Below are 18,364 nucleotides of genomic sequence, written 5' to 3' on the forward strand. Positions count from 1 at the left end.
GGGCAGTTAGGGTAGTTAACTGGATAAGGGACATAGGAGTCTTGACTCCTAACTCTGGGAAACGAACTAGGGGTGATGGAAAGGGAGGAGGGCGGGGGGTGGGGGTGACTGGTTGGCGGGCACTGAGGGGGGCACTTGACGGGATGAGCACTGGGTGTTATTCTGTATGTTGGCAAATGGAACACCAATAAAAAATAAATTTATTATTTAAAAAATAAGGGACATAGGGCTGCCTTTATATATCTAGTACAACATGAGGTTTTCTTTTCTTTTTTTTTTAATTCATGAGAGACACACAGAGAGAGGTAGAGACACAGGCAGAGGGAGAAGCAGGCTCCTTGCAGGGAGCCTGATGTGGGACTAGATTCCGGATCCTGGGATCACACCCTGAGCCGAAGGTGGACCCTCAACCGCTGAGCCACCCAGGCGTCCCCAACATGAGGTTTTCAAAGTCCTGTTGGACCTTAGTTTTCCAATTGACTCTCATTTCTCTATTTTGCAATTAGCTCAGCCTAAAGAGGAACTGGTGGCTTTGGGAGAACTGTTGTAGGTGTTTGTTTCAGCAACTGCCTTCTTTCCCATCTGTTTAGTTTGCACCCAGCTCTCTGGCTGCTGCTTAGGGCTGGCGTGCAGCCAGGGCCATCTGAGCCATGAGCAGCGTCCGGGGTGCTATCCTCTTCTGGGTAGTGGTAGCGTGGGCTAAAACGGACAAGCCTTTGGAACAGACAAATGAGACTGGATTTCAGAAATGCAAGAACGCCTTAAAACTACCTGTTCTAGAAGTCTTACCCGGAGGAGGCTGGGATAACCTGCGGAATGTAGACATGGGACGGGTGATGGACTTGACCTACAGGAGCTGCAGGACCACGGAGGATGGACAGTACATCATCCCTGATGAAATCACCAGCATCGCCCAGAAACAGAGCAACCTGGAGATGAACTCCGAAATCCTGGAGTCCTGGGTGAATTACCAGAGCAGCACCTCCAGCTCCATCAACCTGGAGCTCTCCCTGTATTCCAAGGTCAATGGCAAATTCTCCTCTGATTTCCAGCAGATGAAGACCCTTCAAGTGAAGGACCAAGCCATAACTACCCGGGTTCAGATCCGAAACCTGATCTACACGGTCAAAATCAACTCGGCATCCAAACTAAGCTGGGGGTTCAAGAAGGACCTCATGGACATCTCCGACCGCCTGGAGAACAACCAGACGCGGATGGCCACCTACCTGGCAGAGCTTCTGGTCCTCAACTACGGCACCCATGTCGTCACCAGTGTGGATGCCGGAGCTGCCCTCCTCCAGGAGGACCACATCAGAGCCTCGTTCTTACAGGACAGCCAGAGCAGCCACACTGCCGTGACGGCATCTGCTGGTGTCGCCTTCATGAACGTCGTGAACTACAAATTCGAGGAGAACTACACCTCCCAGAACGCGCTCACCAAGAGCTACCTCGCGAACCGAACCCACTCCAGGGTCCGTAGCATCGGGGGGGTTCCTTTCTATCCGGGCATCACCCTCCAGGCCTGGCAGCAGAGCATCGCCAACCACCTGGTGGCCATAGACCGTGCTGGCCTGCCTCTGCCCTTCTTCATCAGCCCCGACACGCTGCCCGAGCTGCCGGGGCCGCTGGTGAAGAAGCTGTCCAAGACGGTGGAGGCGGCCGTGAGACACTATTACGCATTCAACACCTACCCTGGGTGCACAGACGCCAATTCGCCCAACTTCAACTTTCAGGCCAACACCGATGATGGCTCCTGCGAGGGGAAAATGACCAACTTCTCCTTCGGGGGGGTCTTTCAGGAATGCACCCAGCTCTCGGGGAAGGAGGCCGCCCAGCTGTGCCAAACCTTGGAGCAGAGGAACCCCCTCACTGGTGCTTTCTCCTGCCCCTCTGGCTACTCCCCCATCCACCTGCTATCCCAGGTCCACGAGGAGGGCTACAACCACCTGGAGTGCCGGCGCAAGTGCACCCTCCTCGTCTTCTGCAAGACGGTGTGCGAAGACGTGTTCCGGGTGGCGAAGGCTGAATTTAGGGCTTTTTGGTGTGTAGCCAGTGGCCAAATACCGGAAAACTCAGGACTACTCTTCGGGGGCCTCTTCAGTGGTAAGACCATAAACCCCTTGACGAATGCGCAGTCCTGCCCACCTGGCTACTTTCCGCTGAGACTTTTTGAAAACCTCAAGGTATGTGCCTCTCTGGACTATGAGTTGGGATTTAGGTTTTCGGTCCCCTTTGGTGGGTTCTTTAGCTGTGCAGTCGGGAACCCCTTGGTAAATTCTGCCTTTACAGAAGGGGCGCCTTCTCTAAAAAAGTGTCCTGGGGGCTTCAGCCAACACCTAGCCCTCATCAGTGATGGATGCCAAGTGTCCTACTGTGTCAAGTCCGGGCTTTTCACAGGAGGGTCTCTGCCCCCTGCCAGGCTCCCACCTTACACCCGGCCACCCCTCATGAGTCAGGCTGCCACCAATACTGTCATCGTGACTAATAGCGAGACAGCAAGCTCCTGGATTAAGGATTCCCAGACCCGCCAGTGGAGGCTGGGGGAGCCGCTGGAGCTGCGCAGGGCCATGAAGGTCATCCGTGGGGATGGCGGGGGTCTGTCGGGAGGGGCAGCGGCTGGAGTCACCATGGGGGTCACCACCGTCCTGGCGGCTGTCATTGCCCTGGCCATCTACGGCACCCGGAAGTACAAGAAGAGGGGGTACCAGGCACTGGAGGATGAGAGGCAGAGTTTGGCTGCGGGCACTGCAGAGAGCGGAGACGCCCCTGGCCAAGAGCAGGAGCAGAGTCCAGCCTAAGCGTCTCCTGGGAAATGTCCCTCTCGTCTCTGGCCAGAGCTGCAAGCACGCCTTTCGTCCCGTCTCGCTCTGTGTCTGTCTTCCTGAGGACTGGGGTGGCAGGTGCAAAAAAAGCAGGTATAACTTGATGACTTCCGTAGGGCTCCAGGCGACGAAGTGAACAGAGCTATGTGGACAGGGTTGGGGTGGGTAGGAGAGCAAATGTGACTTTCTATGCAAAAGCCAGCCTGGTGGCCAGAACACCAAGGGGGTGTCTTTTCTCTGTGTGCGTCATTGATTGTCTTCACCTGAATACATACGTGAAAACAGAGAGGAAGGAGCATGTTGGCCTTTGGCTTTGGAGACCATGCATTTATTTAATCTGAGACCGGCCACTGTTTCCAATTCTCGAGCTAGAAGAATTTCTGCCTGTGAGTGTTATCCTCTCACTGTTTTGTTTTTTAAAAGTCTCTCTGGATTTCATGCTTCTGGAGGCTGAAAGCTCCTCTAGAAGACACAGGGAGTCCCACGCCCCCTGGTTTTCAGCATTGAGGGCTCTGTACTGACAAACTGGGTCCTCTCAACCTCATCTCTGAGCGGAAAGATGCTGTCCCTACTAAGTCCACGTTTTCCAGCTTCCCAGCCACAGTCCAGACTCTTAGACTTCAGACTAGTGTCATAAAGTCCTCAAAAAAATATTTTAACTTACAATCTTCTATTAGGAGGTCAAGGGAGAAGGGACGGAGACGAGGTGTGAGGGAAGAGAGGGTGAAAACCGGACAAGATCCCGGTGCTCAGGGGAAACTGCCATTCTTCCCCTTTACCACCTACCTGGTTTGTGGAGCCGCAGGTAGACTTCTTCCCCTTAACCACCCCTCCTTTGTCCGTGAGTGACCTTTCCTCTTCCCACCCTTGCCTCACGGGTACACACCCCCGATCATACACGTGTGCACCCCCAAACACACCAACACACATTCCCCCAAATACACCCCCGAACATACACAGGCACACACCCCAAACACATGTGTGCAGATGTACCCCCACCTTCCTCCAAACCATACCGCCCCCCCCATACACATCACATTCCAACAAGAAGTCTGCATTTTTCTGGGGGTGGGAGACAAGGGAAAATGCAAGAAGTCAAAGTAAGCCCACACCCTATATATTATTTCCTCCCTAAAACCAAAACAGAGTAGAAACTACCAATTATGTGCCCTTTTTTTTTTCTTGCCCAGCAGAAAAGGGCCTGACGTGATCAAATGCATGAAACAAAAAAGGCATCCAACACCATTTGTGACACATTTATTTCAGTTCCAGGCTGACTTCCCTCAGGGATCAAGCGGGATATATGACTGTTACCCAGCATTTAGGGCTTTGCCCAATTTTATTTATTTATTTTTCTCTTTTTGTAGCGGGGAGTGGTAGGGGAGGCTTGCCCAATTTTAATACCAATCTCACTGAATTATAATGATTAGGGTGAGTCTATTAATACTCCCCTACTCAGAATTAAAAAAAAAATTTTTTTTAATTAACTACCGCCCCCCCCCACCCACCCTGCAAAGTGGGGCTGGAACTCATAATCCCGAGGTCAAGTGTCACATGCTCTACTGACAAAGCCAGCCAGGCATCCCTTCTCTGTGACCTTTTTAATAGTTCTATAGCTTTTCACCAAATTAGATGCCATGAGTTAATTCTTATGAAGGATAATCTGTCCTCACCTCACTGACATTCGCAATCATGAGTTTAGGCTGACATAAGTCCTCCTGAGGCGCTTGCAGCATCGCAGCCTGTGGGAAGATGGGAAGGAGGCTACTACTCCTTCATTTCCTGCTGTGAGAGAGAAGAGAAGGGACTCACAGAAGCAGAGCACGGCTCTCCCGGCTGCTTGGCCACCGACACTGATTTCTGCAGCCTCTTCTCTGGAGCCTGCCACTTAAAGCATTAAAATATTCTCTAAAACCTCTGGGTGTTTTGTGGGTAACTTTCAGCTGAGCTCATCACTTTTCTGCAAATTCCCCATGAATTCCTTGAGGATTACTGAGTTAGACAAAGTACAGCTAAAGGCTCTCAGACTTTCAATGCACTAACTGCCCTTTGAAATAAAACTTCTTCACGAGCTTAGCTTTCTAATAAAATTATGTCTAAATGTGCATTAAAATGTGTACTTAAGGAACATGCTGTACCGACCGTTCATCCACAGGAAACGAGAACTCGGGGTGGGGTGGGACGGTTTGCAGTTTACGGTCATCGAGTCATTTTGCAAAGTCAGAACCCAGAGCAAGGAGTTCACAGGCTCTGTAGTCCTGACCCAGGAGCTCAAGCTGGGCTCTGTGGAAAGTCCAAACCCCAGCTTGTGCAAAAACCGCACTCCCTAGACGCTCAGAAACAGAGACACATTTGGGTGACAAGGGCAACTTTGCATTTGCATTTGCGTTTCATGTTTGTGTTAGCAGCAGGAGGATTAATGCTAAACATGTGTTTGAGCAACAGCCTGCAAACTGTAGTCACGTGGAGGGAACCATAAGAAGCAAATGTTCGTATTTTTTAAGGCGCTCTTTCCCGCATAGATTCACTTACATTTTCCCCTGCCGTGTGGTCTATTTCTTCAGAGGAACAAGAAGTCAAGCCAGATCCCTTGGTGAAATGTGTGGGTGCGACAGATGTGGGGGAAAGTAAGAGAAAAGGGACTCCCCCACCCCCATTCAGGGTTTGTGGTTGCTCACAGACTTGGGGAGGTGGCCCGCAGGCCTCATATTCAGGTACCCTGATTTGCAAAAAAGCAGAAGGTTAACAGCAATTTGTGGTTGTTCACTTGCCATTTATTGTTCTGCACACACACCTCGTGAGCACCAGGTGGCGATGTCCTCTCACAGAGCAACACCAAGGACTTCAAAACACGGGTCACAATGATTTACATCAGGACATTCACCTTCCCTCTCCCAGGAATCCCCCACTCAAATGCCAGTGAGCACAGACAAGAAAAGGGCACAGGGCCCTCTCCTGTGCTACACGGGGACTGCCCCCTACCCTCTCATGCACACAATCGTGCAATACCAGGACGAGTACTTTCGACCAAGTATAAAACCACAGAGAAATCCAAGTTTTACAAAAAAGGGCCGGGGAGCGGGTATGAAACACAAAGGCACGCACAACCACATATACACAATTAACCTCAAAGGGACGGGCATCTGACAGTTTGTCCTCAATCCCATCTGTCATCCCTGGAGACTCAAGAGGGAGAAACTAGGCTGCTGGTGCATGAAAGGCAAGGCATGGGATTCCCCGCGCAGGCCAGGGGACACAGCGAGAACAGTGGTGGGAAAACATCCTATGTCGGGGGTGGTGGGTGCTCAGGACCTCTGCCGGCAGGGCTCTCGCTGAGCCCGACACTGTGCCTTTCCAGGCTGGCAGGGAGAAGGGGCAAAGGGACGCCCCCCTCTTTGCCAGGCACAGTGTTAGGAAGGAGATTCAAGATCCCTTCTGCCCGGAAAGCCCCACAAGAAGGGCAGCATGAGGATGTGGTCGCCCTTTCGGAGCATCCTCGGGGGTGGGAGGAAGGGAACTGGGGCACAAACACAGTCAGCATCCCAGGAGGGAAGGCTTGGAGGTATGAAGACTTACTCTCAACGTGGAACTGCCCCCGGCACGCTGCCCGCCTGGCCCCCTCTGAGTCCTCTCCCTTCTTCACCTGCTGTCCCCTTCCCCCTGCATCCCTTCTTCTGCCTCCTGTGGGGAAGCCAGCCTCTCCCCGCTGCCCACTGCCAGGTGTCACAGCGTGTTTTCTTTCTCTCCCCACCCGCTCCACAGCTGTGGGTTTCTACCCACCGACCCTCAGTCTGTTTCCTCATCCCTGTGGGTGAGAAGCTCAGCAGATGCTTGGCCCAGGCCTCCCGCTGGAGGCGGAGATGGTCTACGAGGAGGCCCTTCAGCGATGTCTGGTACACGGTAGCCTGGCCAAGGGCACGGGTGTGATATGAAACACCACGGTGACGTCCCTTCCACTGAGTTCAGGTGTTTCCTCCTGACTGTGGCAGGAAACTGTGCCCTGTGGTGCGGTGAACTCAGGCCCAATGTTCTGGTCCGCTGGTGCGATAAGATGGCGGCCAGCTGATGGGAGAAACTGGAACTAAGGTGTCAGGAACGGATCCTCCTACCAGGGCTCCCTCTGCTGGAGCCGGTAGCATCCAGACAGCAAATGGGGAGGATGAGGAAAGGCTCAGCACCAGCACATCCCAAGGAACTGAGAGACACTCAGGTGAACCCACCGGCCACACCAACATCAAAATGGCTGCGGATGAACAGCAAGCGGCTACGGAGCCAGTCTGCAGGAAAGCCTGGCTTCAGGTTCTAACTTAAGTACCATTTCTGAAGGTTCTTTTGTTTCAATTTTTCTAGCATCGAAAACCTTCTGAATATTATGAAATATATATGGAATATATATACGTCAAACCCCCAAAACATGAGGTATATAAATTCAAATTAGTATCCAGAGGAACTTCCCCCAAACACATAGTTCAAAGAACCCACTTTCAAAGGGGGAGTTGGGTTTCCCTTCTCGATTCCCCCTTCTCTCCTCCCTGACCTCCAATTCATTCCTTAAGGGGAGCAAAAAGCAAGAGGAATGCTGGGGAGGGGACAGACAGAGTCTTGGGACACAACCCAAATGCAGGGTGGACTGGACCATGATGTGGTCCCAATCCTGTTAGGAATGAGCTAAAAAGCCTCCCTCCACGCTCTAGGCCAATCTGTAGTAGATGAGGGGCCCAGCACCACCTCTGGGCTCTGATTAGCAAACGTGCATGGAGACAAATCAGAGCCCTCATAGAAACAAGACTGGATAGAATGGTTAGATCCAATTTCCAAAGAGATATAAAAAGGGGTCAGTCCAGCCCTCATCTTACACATCTCCCCAAACACAGTTCCCTGGGGCAACTGGCAAGATGCGTGATCACTACCATCCAGGTCCACGTTTACTATGGGACAGGTTGGCAAAGGGTGAGAAGAGTCAAGGAACCACAGCCTGGTTGTTTGATCCCTATCAGAACTGGAGTTTGACAGTTGCAAAACAGAATGGGAGAACAGGATGGGACCGTCCACCAGCCTGGCCCAGTGGTGCACACGCACACACACATATATCTGCACAGACACAGATGGCACAGAGCCCAGCGTGGACTCTACTCACAGTGACTGGATGAAACTCATGGAATCTTTGAGCTGGTCTGGGATGAGTTGGGAAGAAGGCTATGGGCTCCTCTCCCTGAGGACAGTTCAGATGCAAAGTGGGATGCAGACTCTGGTCTGATCAGAGAGGGGCTGGAAACATCATGGGATGCCACCCCTGAGAGGAATCCCAGAGTCCATCCATCCGCACAAGAGAACCGGATGCCTCTTTGGACAGGTCAAAAATTTGAGGAGGGAGGGCCCAGGGAAGCCAAGGACTATTATGGGAGCTGAATGTGCTCCCAGAAGCCTTTGCCTCCCTGACCCTCTTGGCGAGAAGTGCTTCCTCGCTGTACACCGAGGCATCGATTTCTGATGTCACAGCAGATTAGCGGTTCACCCCTTTGCCCCCCAATCTTGCACAGTGAGAGCTCCTCGCCTCCAGAGGAGGAGAGAAAAGCAGAAACTCCGCTCTTGAAGCAGAGTGGAAGCAGCAAGAAGCCAGCTGAGGTACTGAACCCCAGGCTTCACAAGGCCAGGGTATGGAGTGCTCACACACTGTCCATACCCTAAGTGTGCTGACCATGCCCCCTATTTAGGGGAGTGGGGGGGTTCTTGCCTACCCAGCACCGAAAACTCCATGGGAATAGACCGAGGATGGCCCTCATCCCATGTCCCCTTTGTGGTGGATGAGGTTTATGAATGACGTCACCTTACTCAATCTCGCTCCCCACCCGTGGCCGAGAGGGATGGGGGATGGGGACAGGACAGAAGGGGAGATGAGGGAGTTGGGAGGGCATGGCACCAACCTCCATCTTGACTCCCCCGCTTCCTGCCCTGTGGTCCCCACAGCCCTCCCTGGTCCAAAGACCACCCCACCCCACCCCCGCCCAGCTCAGTCCTTCTCCTGGGCAGTGCTGTCCTCAGAAATGCCCTGGGCAGCCAGTTCAGCCAGCACGTTATCCAGATAATTGGCATCTGGGTAGCCATGACCTGTGAGATTAGAGCCGAACTCCGTCTTGTGGTGGACCTCATTCCAGATGACCGTATCTGACTCGCCTGTGGTGCTGGAGGTACCGATGGCAAAGATGAGGCGGCGATCCCAGGCCACAAGCAGCAGCTTCAGCACCTAAGTGAGTCAAGGCAGGAGACCAAAGGTAGACATTTAGTGTTAGTAAAAGATGATGCCTTGGGTGGTAGAGTCTTGCCGAGGGTACACCTCTTCTTGCATCACGATGCCCCAAGTGGCACAGTGAAGAGAGAGTTTAGGTGTGGAGTCAGGGAGCCACAAGTTAAGTCTGGGCTCTGTCGCCAACAAACTGGGTGAATTTGGACAAATTATGTCATCTTTCTGAGCCTTGATTTCCTTACTTACAAAATGGCAATGCTATGACCTGCTAAACGTTACCAGTGCTTTCACAGTCCTGGCTGGCACACGCTACTCAACCAATGTTAGCTACCAACATCAAGGGTACAAGACAGAACCTAGGAATTCAAGGCACGTATGATCCGAGAGCTTCTAAAGTTGTGACCTCCCCTACCACAATGTGGTAGTAGTGCACACACAGCTAAAGACGTGCCATAGTTCCCCAGAGATGGGGCTGAAATGCTGTGACCTCGACCAGGCTATTTCATATTTATTTGCTCACCTAGCCCCTATAACCACACTTTGAGGCAGATGTGGCAGGGGCTATTATCATCTGTGTTTCATAGGTGAGGCTCAGAGAGGTGTTAGGGCTTGCAGAATGTTCTAATTCACCTAAATTTGTTAAAAAAAAAACAAAACAAAACAAAACAAAAAAACATTGTTGAGTAAGACAACTGCCTCACACCCTAACCAGCATGAAGAAAGCACCCGATGAAAATGCCCTGGATTCAAAAAAAGAACTACCATGGGACACCTGGGTGACTCAGCCGGTTGAACATCTGACTCTTGATTTTGGCTTGGGTCATGGGATTGAGCCCTGAGACAGGCTTCATGCTCAGCAGGGAGTCTGCTTCTCTCCCTCTCCTTGTTCTCTCCCTCTGTCTCTCTCTAAAAAAACACAAATATTAATAAATCTTTAAAAAACAAAAGAACTACCATCAGCGTGGTTGGAGGTGGGGAATTATAACAGTCACAGCAATAACAACAGCATAGGTTAGAAAGATGATCAACCTTCCCCTGAGTGTTCGTTTACAAGCACTGGGTCATTTAGTAGTTCCAACAATCAGATACAATAGGTATTCGCATGAACCCTCCTTCTGCAGATGACGCTCAATAGGATAAGACCTGCCCTGGTCATACAGCCAGTAAGTGCAGAGGGAGGCCTTGACTTTGGACCTGCCTGACTTTCCCGTCCATGGTCTGAATGACTACTCTGTTGACTCTTAGATGCGGATCCATATAGATTTCATGGAGAGAGATGCTTCTGAATTGAGTGTCAGAGGGAGAGGAAGGTGTGAATACGGTTGACGTCTGAGCAACATGGGATTGAACTGTGCAGGTCCACTTATATGCAGTCTTTTTTTTTTTTTTTTTTACAGTACTATAAAAACTTTTACAATACTTACAATTTCTTAATAACATTTTCTTTTGTCTAGCTTACTTTATGGTAAGAATACAGTATATCACATACATAACATACAAAAGATATGTTAATTGACTACCTATGTTATTGACAAGGTGTCTAGTCAACAGTAGGCCTTTAGTGGTTAAGTGTTGGACTTGATTTCAGCTCAGATAATGGTCTCAGGGTCCTGAGATGGAGCCTTGGGTAGGGCTCTGCGCTCAGAGGGGAGTCTGCTTGAAGATTCTTTCCCTCTGCCCCTACCCCCACTCCCTCCTTCTCTCTCTCTCTCAAATAAATAAATAGATCTTTTTTAAAAAAGTTACACGTAGATATCAACTTCAGGAGGATGGAGGTCAGCATCTCTAACGCCTGAGTTGTTTAAGGGTCAACTGTCTATCACGAAGACGCAGTAAATAAATATGAGCCAAAGCATGTATAATTACAACAACATCTGTCACCATGTTGGTCATTTTACAAATGCATCTTTCATTTAATTTTTATAACATCCTGTCCATACAGCTAGAAGCTATCACCACTGTTTCATGGATCTGGAAACCAAGACTTCAGAATGTTAATCTTTATGCCAGTCTCTGCATCTGATAAATTGCAAAACTAGGACTCGAACCAAGGCCAGTTTGGCTCCAAAACCCAGGCTCTTATTACCTTGCTGTGCAAGAGCCCAAGGTGAGGGCCCCAGAACAGCAGACAAATGAAAGATAAAGGTGAGGAATTAGTGCAAGGGAAGGCTTAGACCCACACTGTAGCAGGTTCTGTATGCCAAGCTGAGAAGACTGTACTCTGTAAAGAAGGAAGGGAAAGATATCAGAACAATTTTTTGGTTTTTTTTCTACTTTATTTCTTTTCAACAAAAAAGCTCGATGCTAGAAACCGCGCTTTAGGATACCTAACTTGGAGGGGGGTGAGGGGCGGGAGCAGCACCTGGGTGACTCAGTCTGTTCAGCATCTGACTCTTGATCTCAGCTCAGGTCTTGATCTCAAGGTCCTGAGTTCTAGCCCTGCAATGGGCCCCATGCTGGGCATGGAGCTTACTTTAAAAAAAGGATACTTAATCTGGTGGCAGGTGAAAGATGAAAGTATTTACTAGGTTAGTGGCGGCAGGATTAGAAAAGGAGTCAAGTGGTTTAGCAGGCAGTTCACAGGGAAACTGCCCCGAGTAGGGTGGTAGCTCAGAGCAAGAGTCCACTAATGTGTCCAGTCTGGGTCCCAGGGATCCTGGGTATGTCATTAATACGAGGAAGGAGGCCTGGAAGAGGAGCAGCTCTTGGCAAGAAGATTCAAGTTTGTTTGATTAATTAATTAATTTATGTATTTTTAAAAGATTTTCTTTATTTACTCATGAGAGACAGAGAGAGAGAGAGAGAGGCAGAGACACAGGCAGAGGGAGAAGCAGGCTCCCTGCAGGGAGTCTAATGTGGGACTCAATCCCAGGACCCCAGGATCACGACCTGTACCAAAGGCAGACGCTCAACCACTGAGCCACCCAGATGCCCCAGGATTCAAGTTTTAGCAGTCGGCCTTCACAGTGGACATGTTTAGCCAGCAGTCGGGACTGTCAATCTGGGGCTCAGGTACAGAAGTGTGGCTACTGAGAGCAAGGAGGTAGGACGACTAATCCTGACTCCTAATCTAAGGACCCTGCACTGGACCCATCTTTATGATGTGGGTGATTTTCTCATTGTTCCAAATTATCTGCTTCCTCCTCTGTAAGAGAACATTTCCATACCCTTTGCCATGTGACCCAAGGGGCCCCTTGTAGGCAGTTCACGCCCTCATTCCTTGCGTGATGCCCATGACTTGCTGGGCTCTGTGAAATGTGAGTAGGAGCATCAAGTTTTCAACGGCAACTCTATTAGCATTGCACCATTCCACTTGGATTCTCTCTTGGTTTGCAGCCCTGTTCCATGGGAAAGGCATAGATCACAGAAGGGCTGCTCCTTCAGCCTGGATTCCAGGACATGGAGTCACATGGAGCAGAGTGAGCAGACTCATAGCAGCTCACGAGATATAAACATTTGTTGAAATCGGCCTCGGAGACTGAGGCTGTTTGTTATACAGCATGACCTGGAGAAAGCTAGCTAAAATCCACCTCTTACCCAGCATTGCCCCTAGCACCCCACGAGAAGGGACCCAACACCCCCCTAGACTAGTAGTTCTTATCCTTTCTGAGATTAGGGAAGGTTTTTGAAAATCCAATGATTTTCTGCCCTTAGCCACAGAAAAATGAACATAAAAACTTTATTCTAATTTTACAATTTACAGAACTACTGAAATGTGACCATGAATCACTGGGAATCCAGAAAGCCAGTGAGTTTTCCCTCTGCCTTTTGGGACAGTTATAGAATACAAAAATACACTAAAAAATTACTCTCCTGCAAATTAAGATCCCTGCCCTAGAGCCATGCCTCTGAAGCTTTAACCTGCTGTCAGATCACCAGGATCTTGTTAAAATGAAGTAGGTTCTAAGGGTCTGCATTTCTACCAAGCTTCTAGGTGTTGCTACTGGTGCTGGTCCCAGGACCAGCTGCTAAGCAGCAAAGCCCAATAGAAGGGATCCTAAAATAGATGAATTATTGCCAGTAATATCCAGGTGAGGAAAACACCCTGCCCCCATCACCCTACAAGAGAAAAGAATTCTAATCATAGCCCCCCTAACCTAGGGTTACTCAAATACAATCCTGTTACCATGTGCATCTAGAATAAAAAAAGACCCAGCACGGCAGGAAGCAAAACTTGGGGCCCTGTCAGAGCTGTAAATCCTCCCCCACCCCACCCAGATTCCGGCTCTTACTTTTCTTCCTTTCTCGCTGTCCGGGAGGTAACAGTGTCGTGGGAAGCCACGGGCGCTGAAACTCTTCCCAGGATTCGGGTGCTCTGGCCCCTGAAAGCAAAAAGACAGACAGCGAGGGGCATTTTTAAATATATTTTTAACAAAGGGGTGCAGACCATGAGCAACTCAAATAATGATGACAATAATAATGGTCACAGTGTCTAGACACAGAACAGATCCCAAAACTGTGGGAGTGGCGGTTTCACGTATGCGCTGTGGAGTGCATGCCCTGGGCTTGGATTCCGAGCTGCCCCCTCCCAGACATGTTGGCTGGAGCCCTCTCCTGGGGCGTGGGTCCCCATGCCTTAAACAGGGAGGGTATGAATGTTAAGTGTGCTTGGCCCCGGTGCACAGTATGAGCACATCATCACCCGTCAGCTATGCTGGCTCTTTTGTTTTACAACGACAGCGACAGCAGTTCCAGGGCTTCTCCAAAGGCTTGGCCGAAACTTAAGCCTAGATTTCCTGGGGCACATGGTGAACTGCTTACCTCTGAACTACTCAGAATAACAAAAGTGCTTCTGAGCCAGGAGCCCTGCAATCACCTTTATCTGTCTGTCCATCCACTAATGGACATTTAGATTTCCTCCCAGCCTCGGCTCTTGGGAATAACGCTGCACTGGATGTGCCTCGGCTCTTGTGAATAATGCGAATAATGCTGCACTGAGCGTGACTGTGCAGCAATCCCCCAAGCAGGCAAGCAGTCCCAGGCTGCTTGGGTGGGAAAGAAACTGAAGCAGAACTCGGCCGGGAGCCAGGCATCCTGATCAGGGTCCAGAAAGGGTCCACAGGCCCCCTAAGAAACTCGGGGAAAAGGGAGGGACTTTCTCCCAGTACCACGGCACTTCCATCCCCCCAACCCCTCCCCGTCCCCACCCAAATATTTGTGATTTCTGAGCATCTCTGATCAGGGATGGGTCTGTGGAACCCTTTGGAAAACCCCTTCTAGGCGAAACCAATATAATAATGATAAAATCACAAACTCCCTGATCGCAGTTTCTCCCCCAGGGAACCACTCTCAGAAGTGAAGGCAGAGCTTCAAGTTCTCCACCTGTCGGGGAAGCCTGAGCTCCTGCGGTCCCTAGGCTCTCTGAGGACAGGGAGGGACGTGGCACTGGGTATCCACCTGCCGACCATCGGGGCCGAGTGCACAGAGTGGCTGTACTGACCCACAGAGCTGCATTTCCCTTGACACAGCTTGGGTTTTCAAACTGGAGGTGCAATGGGCACCTCTACCCCCAGTACCCCGGTCCTTCCTCAATCCCGGAGGCAAAGAGCCTCCTGCCAAATAGCTGCCTCTCCCCAAGCCCCATCCTCTTGGACTTCAGTCTGTTGTACTTGCCTCCTTGGCCACTGGCTTTCTCCCAACTCCCTTATGGTCAGTCGTGTCCCTACCATCCCAACTGGCTGCCTCCAATCATCCCAGGAGTCTCAGAGGCCCCCACATCCAACCAGATCTCCGCTCTCCCTTGTCACCAGCGCCTCCCGTGTTCAGGCCCCATGACCGGAGTGGTCTCCTAACTGGCCTATCAGGTCACCCCTCGTTCTTCTCCCGGGCTGACCTTCCTGAAGCACATTCCCAACCACACCTTTCCATGATGCTAGTCATGCCCAGCAGCTTCCCAGAACTCCCCACAGCCTGACAAAGTTACAGCCCTCTGAGGGTTGGCGTCCTTTCAGGGCCTGGCCACAGTCCTCCTTCACTGTCAAGTCTTCTATAACCTTCATGTGCCCTCTTTCCTCCCATCCTCCACTTTTGCAAGTTGCAAACCCCAAATTAAACCCTTCCTCATGGGCCTCCAACACCCCCACTTCCTCTCTGCTATAGTTCCACTGTGACCTCCCACTAAAAATGCTCTCCTCCATTTCTTCACGGCTCTCCAGGCTCTCCTACCATGTGCCCTGTACCAGAAAGGCTCCTCCAATCCTCCCAGACAGACAGACAGACAGACAGACATAAGCCCTCTTCCTTATCCTGACAGGTAGCAAACTCAAGGACTACCAGTGACCAGCTACTGAGCACCTGAGCACGTTGCCCAGTACCAGTCTCCACATACAAATGTGGTCTCTGATCCTTACAAAACTCCTGCACAGGAGGCCCCCAGCTGTACCGATAAAGAAACTGAGCTCAGCCAGGTCAAGTGGTTGTCCAAAGTCCCAGCCAATAAAGAGTCAGCCAGCAGTCAGAACCCAGGTCTATCACCCTTTGGAGACCTTGTGTGGCCTCCCACCATATTTATCAGTGGTGCACACCACACCTTGCTCTATAGTTTAATTGATGTGTATTTATTTTCCCTGACTGGCTGGTAAGACCGTCCAGGAAAAACCATGTTTTTTATTGAACTCTTTTACAGATTCTCACACCCTCTTGTTTTCTTTCTTCCACATGACTTACCACTAGGTGGAAGTACCTTGGTTGTGCATTATGTATTGGCTTCCTTATCCCACTACAATAGGGACTTCAGGGGAGCATCATTGTTTCTCCAGCACCTAGAAAATGCCCGGCCCATAATCCATCTTCCAGTGTATAAGGTGTGCCTGGGTGGCTCAGTCAGTTAAGCATCTGACTTCAGCTCAGGTCATGATCTAGGGGTCCTGGGATCAGGCCCTGCATGGGGGGCTACCTACTTAGTGGTAGGTAAGGGCCCAGGGCCCCCCTTTCCCCCGTCCCTACTCTCAGTCTCTCTCTCTCCCAAATAAATAAATCTTTTTAAAAAAAGAATAAAAGACAAAATGGAAGAAGGCAAGGAGGAGGGAGGAAGGAAGGGTGAACTAATAAATATTTGCCAAATAAATGAAGCCAGTAAGTACCCTAGATCATTTAGGAAAAGCTGCAATGTGTGCACATTTGTATTTACTGGTAGGAATGTTGCTCCATTGGTTCCCTAGGACTGTCTTTCAAAGAATCAAAAGAGGAGAGAAATGCCTCCAAAAATCAAAGCCAAGGAACATTTATCAAATTGTAAAATGCAAATATGACTTGACAAAGAAATTCTACTTCTGGAAAATTATTCTACAGATGTACTCACATGCATTCAAGTGTATTCATTACAGCATTATTTGTTGTGGCAAAGGATTGGAAACAATCCATGTATATGCCCATCAAATGGAGACTGCAGAATATAAATCACGGTACATTTATACGACGGGTTATCACCCAGAGCTGAGCAAGAATGAGGAAGATACACAGACATGAGAAGATCTACGAACTATATTGTTAATTGAAAAATGCAGGATGCAGAACGGTATGTCTAACATGTCATCCTTTGTGCACAAAGGGGCGGAAACGATCTTCGCTGCACAGGCAAAGACAATCCTGGGGGACACATATGACAGTGAGAACAATGGCAGAGGCTGGGCACAGGAGGTGAGGCCGTGTAGATGCGAGAAAGGAAACTTTTCATAGCACAAAATTCTCTTAGCCCTTTCAGGTTGCTGTAACCAAATACCACAGACGGGGTGGCTCAAACAACAGAAATGTGTTTCTCACAAGTTCCAGAGGCTGGGCCATCCACGGTGTCAGCGGAGCCGGTGTCCAGTGGGCACCCACTTCCTGGTTCACAGACAGCTGTCTTTTCCTGTGGCCTCAATGCAGGGAGCAGAGAGGGGGGGCCCTGGGAGGTGGGGGTGCTCTGGGACAAGGGCACCAATCCCATTCCTGAGGGCTCCACCACACAACTTGTGCAATTTCATTGGTTTCCCACCTGGAAAGGAGCTACTTGTGCTTGGGGTTTCGCTCACCTCTGATGTACATGGTACGTAGGCGAGACCTTGGATTTAGGCTTTATAGAGTTAGTAATGCTGGAATGAGGTGAGACTTTGGGCACTATCAGAATAGAATGTATCTTACACGCAAGAAGGACAGGAAGGGATGGAATGCTAGAAACTGAAAGTCTGTGTCCCTCTGAAACGAATGGGTTGAAATCTAACCTCCGAGGTAATGGTATTTGGAGGTGAGGCCTTGGGTGGGTGACAAGGTGAGCCCTCACGAATGGGGTTAGTGCCCGCATGAAAGAGACCCCCTGAGAGCTCCCTCACCCTTTCTGCCATGAGGACACAGCCAAAAGACATTTATGAACTGGGAAGCAGACCCTTACCAGTGAATCTGCCACCACCCGGACCTTAGACTCCTCAGCCAGCAGAACAGTGAGAAATAAATTTCTGTTGTTTCAAAGCCACCCAGTCTGTGGTATTTGGTTACAGCAGCCCAAACGGATTAAGACACACATATCACCTGCAAACATTTAAACTATAAAAACAAAACAAAACAAAGTAGCCAGTGGCTGAGAGTGAGCTCACCTGAATGCCGGGAGGGATGCTGTAGATGATCCGGATGGTTTTGCAGTCAGGGTGGCCAGGCAGGGAGTGAGGGATGAGGTGGTACTCCATCTTTCCCGGGGGCTGGGTGCCTGTCTTCACTCCATAAATGGTCTTACACGTGGGACACTGCAGACTCCCATCCTGACGGGACAAGGCAGGAACAGCCAGGTTGAGAAACAGTTTTGGAAAGTACCTCCCCACCCAACGCTGGAAGGAAACACAGGTAAAGGGACCAGAGGAATAAAACACACCCAAATAAGTAAATTCCACAACTCAGCTCCACGCTGGGGGATGTGTTAGACAGATCCCACCCTGGAAAGGGAGACCAGCTCATTCGGGCAGGTTAAATCATTATTTAACTGCTGAGTATCAATGAGTGAGATGGACAACAAAGCACTAGGGAGAAGCCCCTGTCGAAATGCCAAGCATCACAACCCCTGAGGAGCTTGAAATAAAGACACCTGGACCCCACCCCAGGCCACTGCTTTGGGTTGTGGAGGGGAAGCTGGGGGGAGTGGCTACAGAACAAAGTGGTTAAGAGTAAGAACTCTGAAGTCCAACTGCCTGGATTTGATTCTCTGCACTGCCATGCACTTGCTGTGTGACCTTGGGCAAATTAACCTCTCTGGGTCCTTTTTTGTCATTTTTTTTTGACATAACAAGAAAAATAATAGTATCTATCTTACTGGGTTATTGGAAGGATTAAA

General features: G+C 50.1%; 2 protein-coding genes across 2 annotated transcripts in view; one reads left to right on the plus strand and one right to left on the minus strand.

The window, feature by feature from the left end:
* Positions 1-519: 519 nt before the first annotated feature.
* MPEG1 (macrophage expressed 1) lies at positions 520-4,950 on the plus strand. The gene has a single exon (XM_038563168.1). The coding sequence runs from the start codon at positions 651-653 to the stop codon at positions 2,796-2,798; it is 2,148 nt and encodes a 715-aa protein (XP_038419096.1). The 5' UTR covers positions 520-650; the 3' UTR covers positions 2,799-4,950.
* A 624-nt stretch (positions 4,951-5,574) lies between these two features.
* DTX4 (deltex E3 ubiquitin ligase 4) overlaps positions 5,575-18,364 on the minus strand; it is a 35,147-nt gene continuing 22,357 nt past the window's right edge. The window contains exons 7-9 of the mRNA XM_038563169.1: positions 17,637-17,798; positions 13,299-13,388; positions 5,575-9,066 (exon numbers count right to left, since the gene is read on the minus strand). Of these exons, the coding sequence (XP_038419097.1) occupies positions 8,833-9,066; positions 13,299-13,388; positions 17,637-17,798 (486 nt within the window). The 3' untranslated portion in view covers positions 5,575-8,832. The remainder of the gene's footprint in view (positions 9,067-13,298; positions 13,389-17,636; positions 17,799-18,364) is intronic.

This window comes from Canis lupus, chromosome 18 (genome assembly GCF_011100685.1).
Source record: "Canis lupus familiaris isolate Mischka breed German Shepherd chromosome 18, alternate assembly UU_Cfam_GSD_1.0, whole genome shotgun sequence".
Lineage (NCBI taxonomy): Eukaryota > Metazoa > Chordata > Mammalia > Carnivora > Canidae > Canis > Canis lupus.

Coding starts and splice junctions, on each gene's coding strand:
- MPEG1 (XM_038563168.1), top strand. CDS start 651: ATGAGCAGCGTCCGGGGTGCTATCCTCTTCTGGGTAGTGGTAGCGTGG.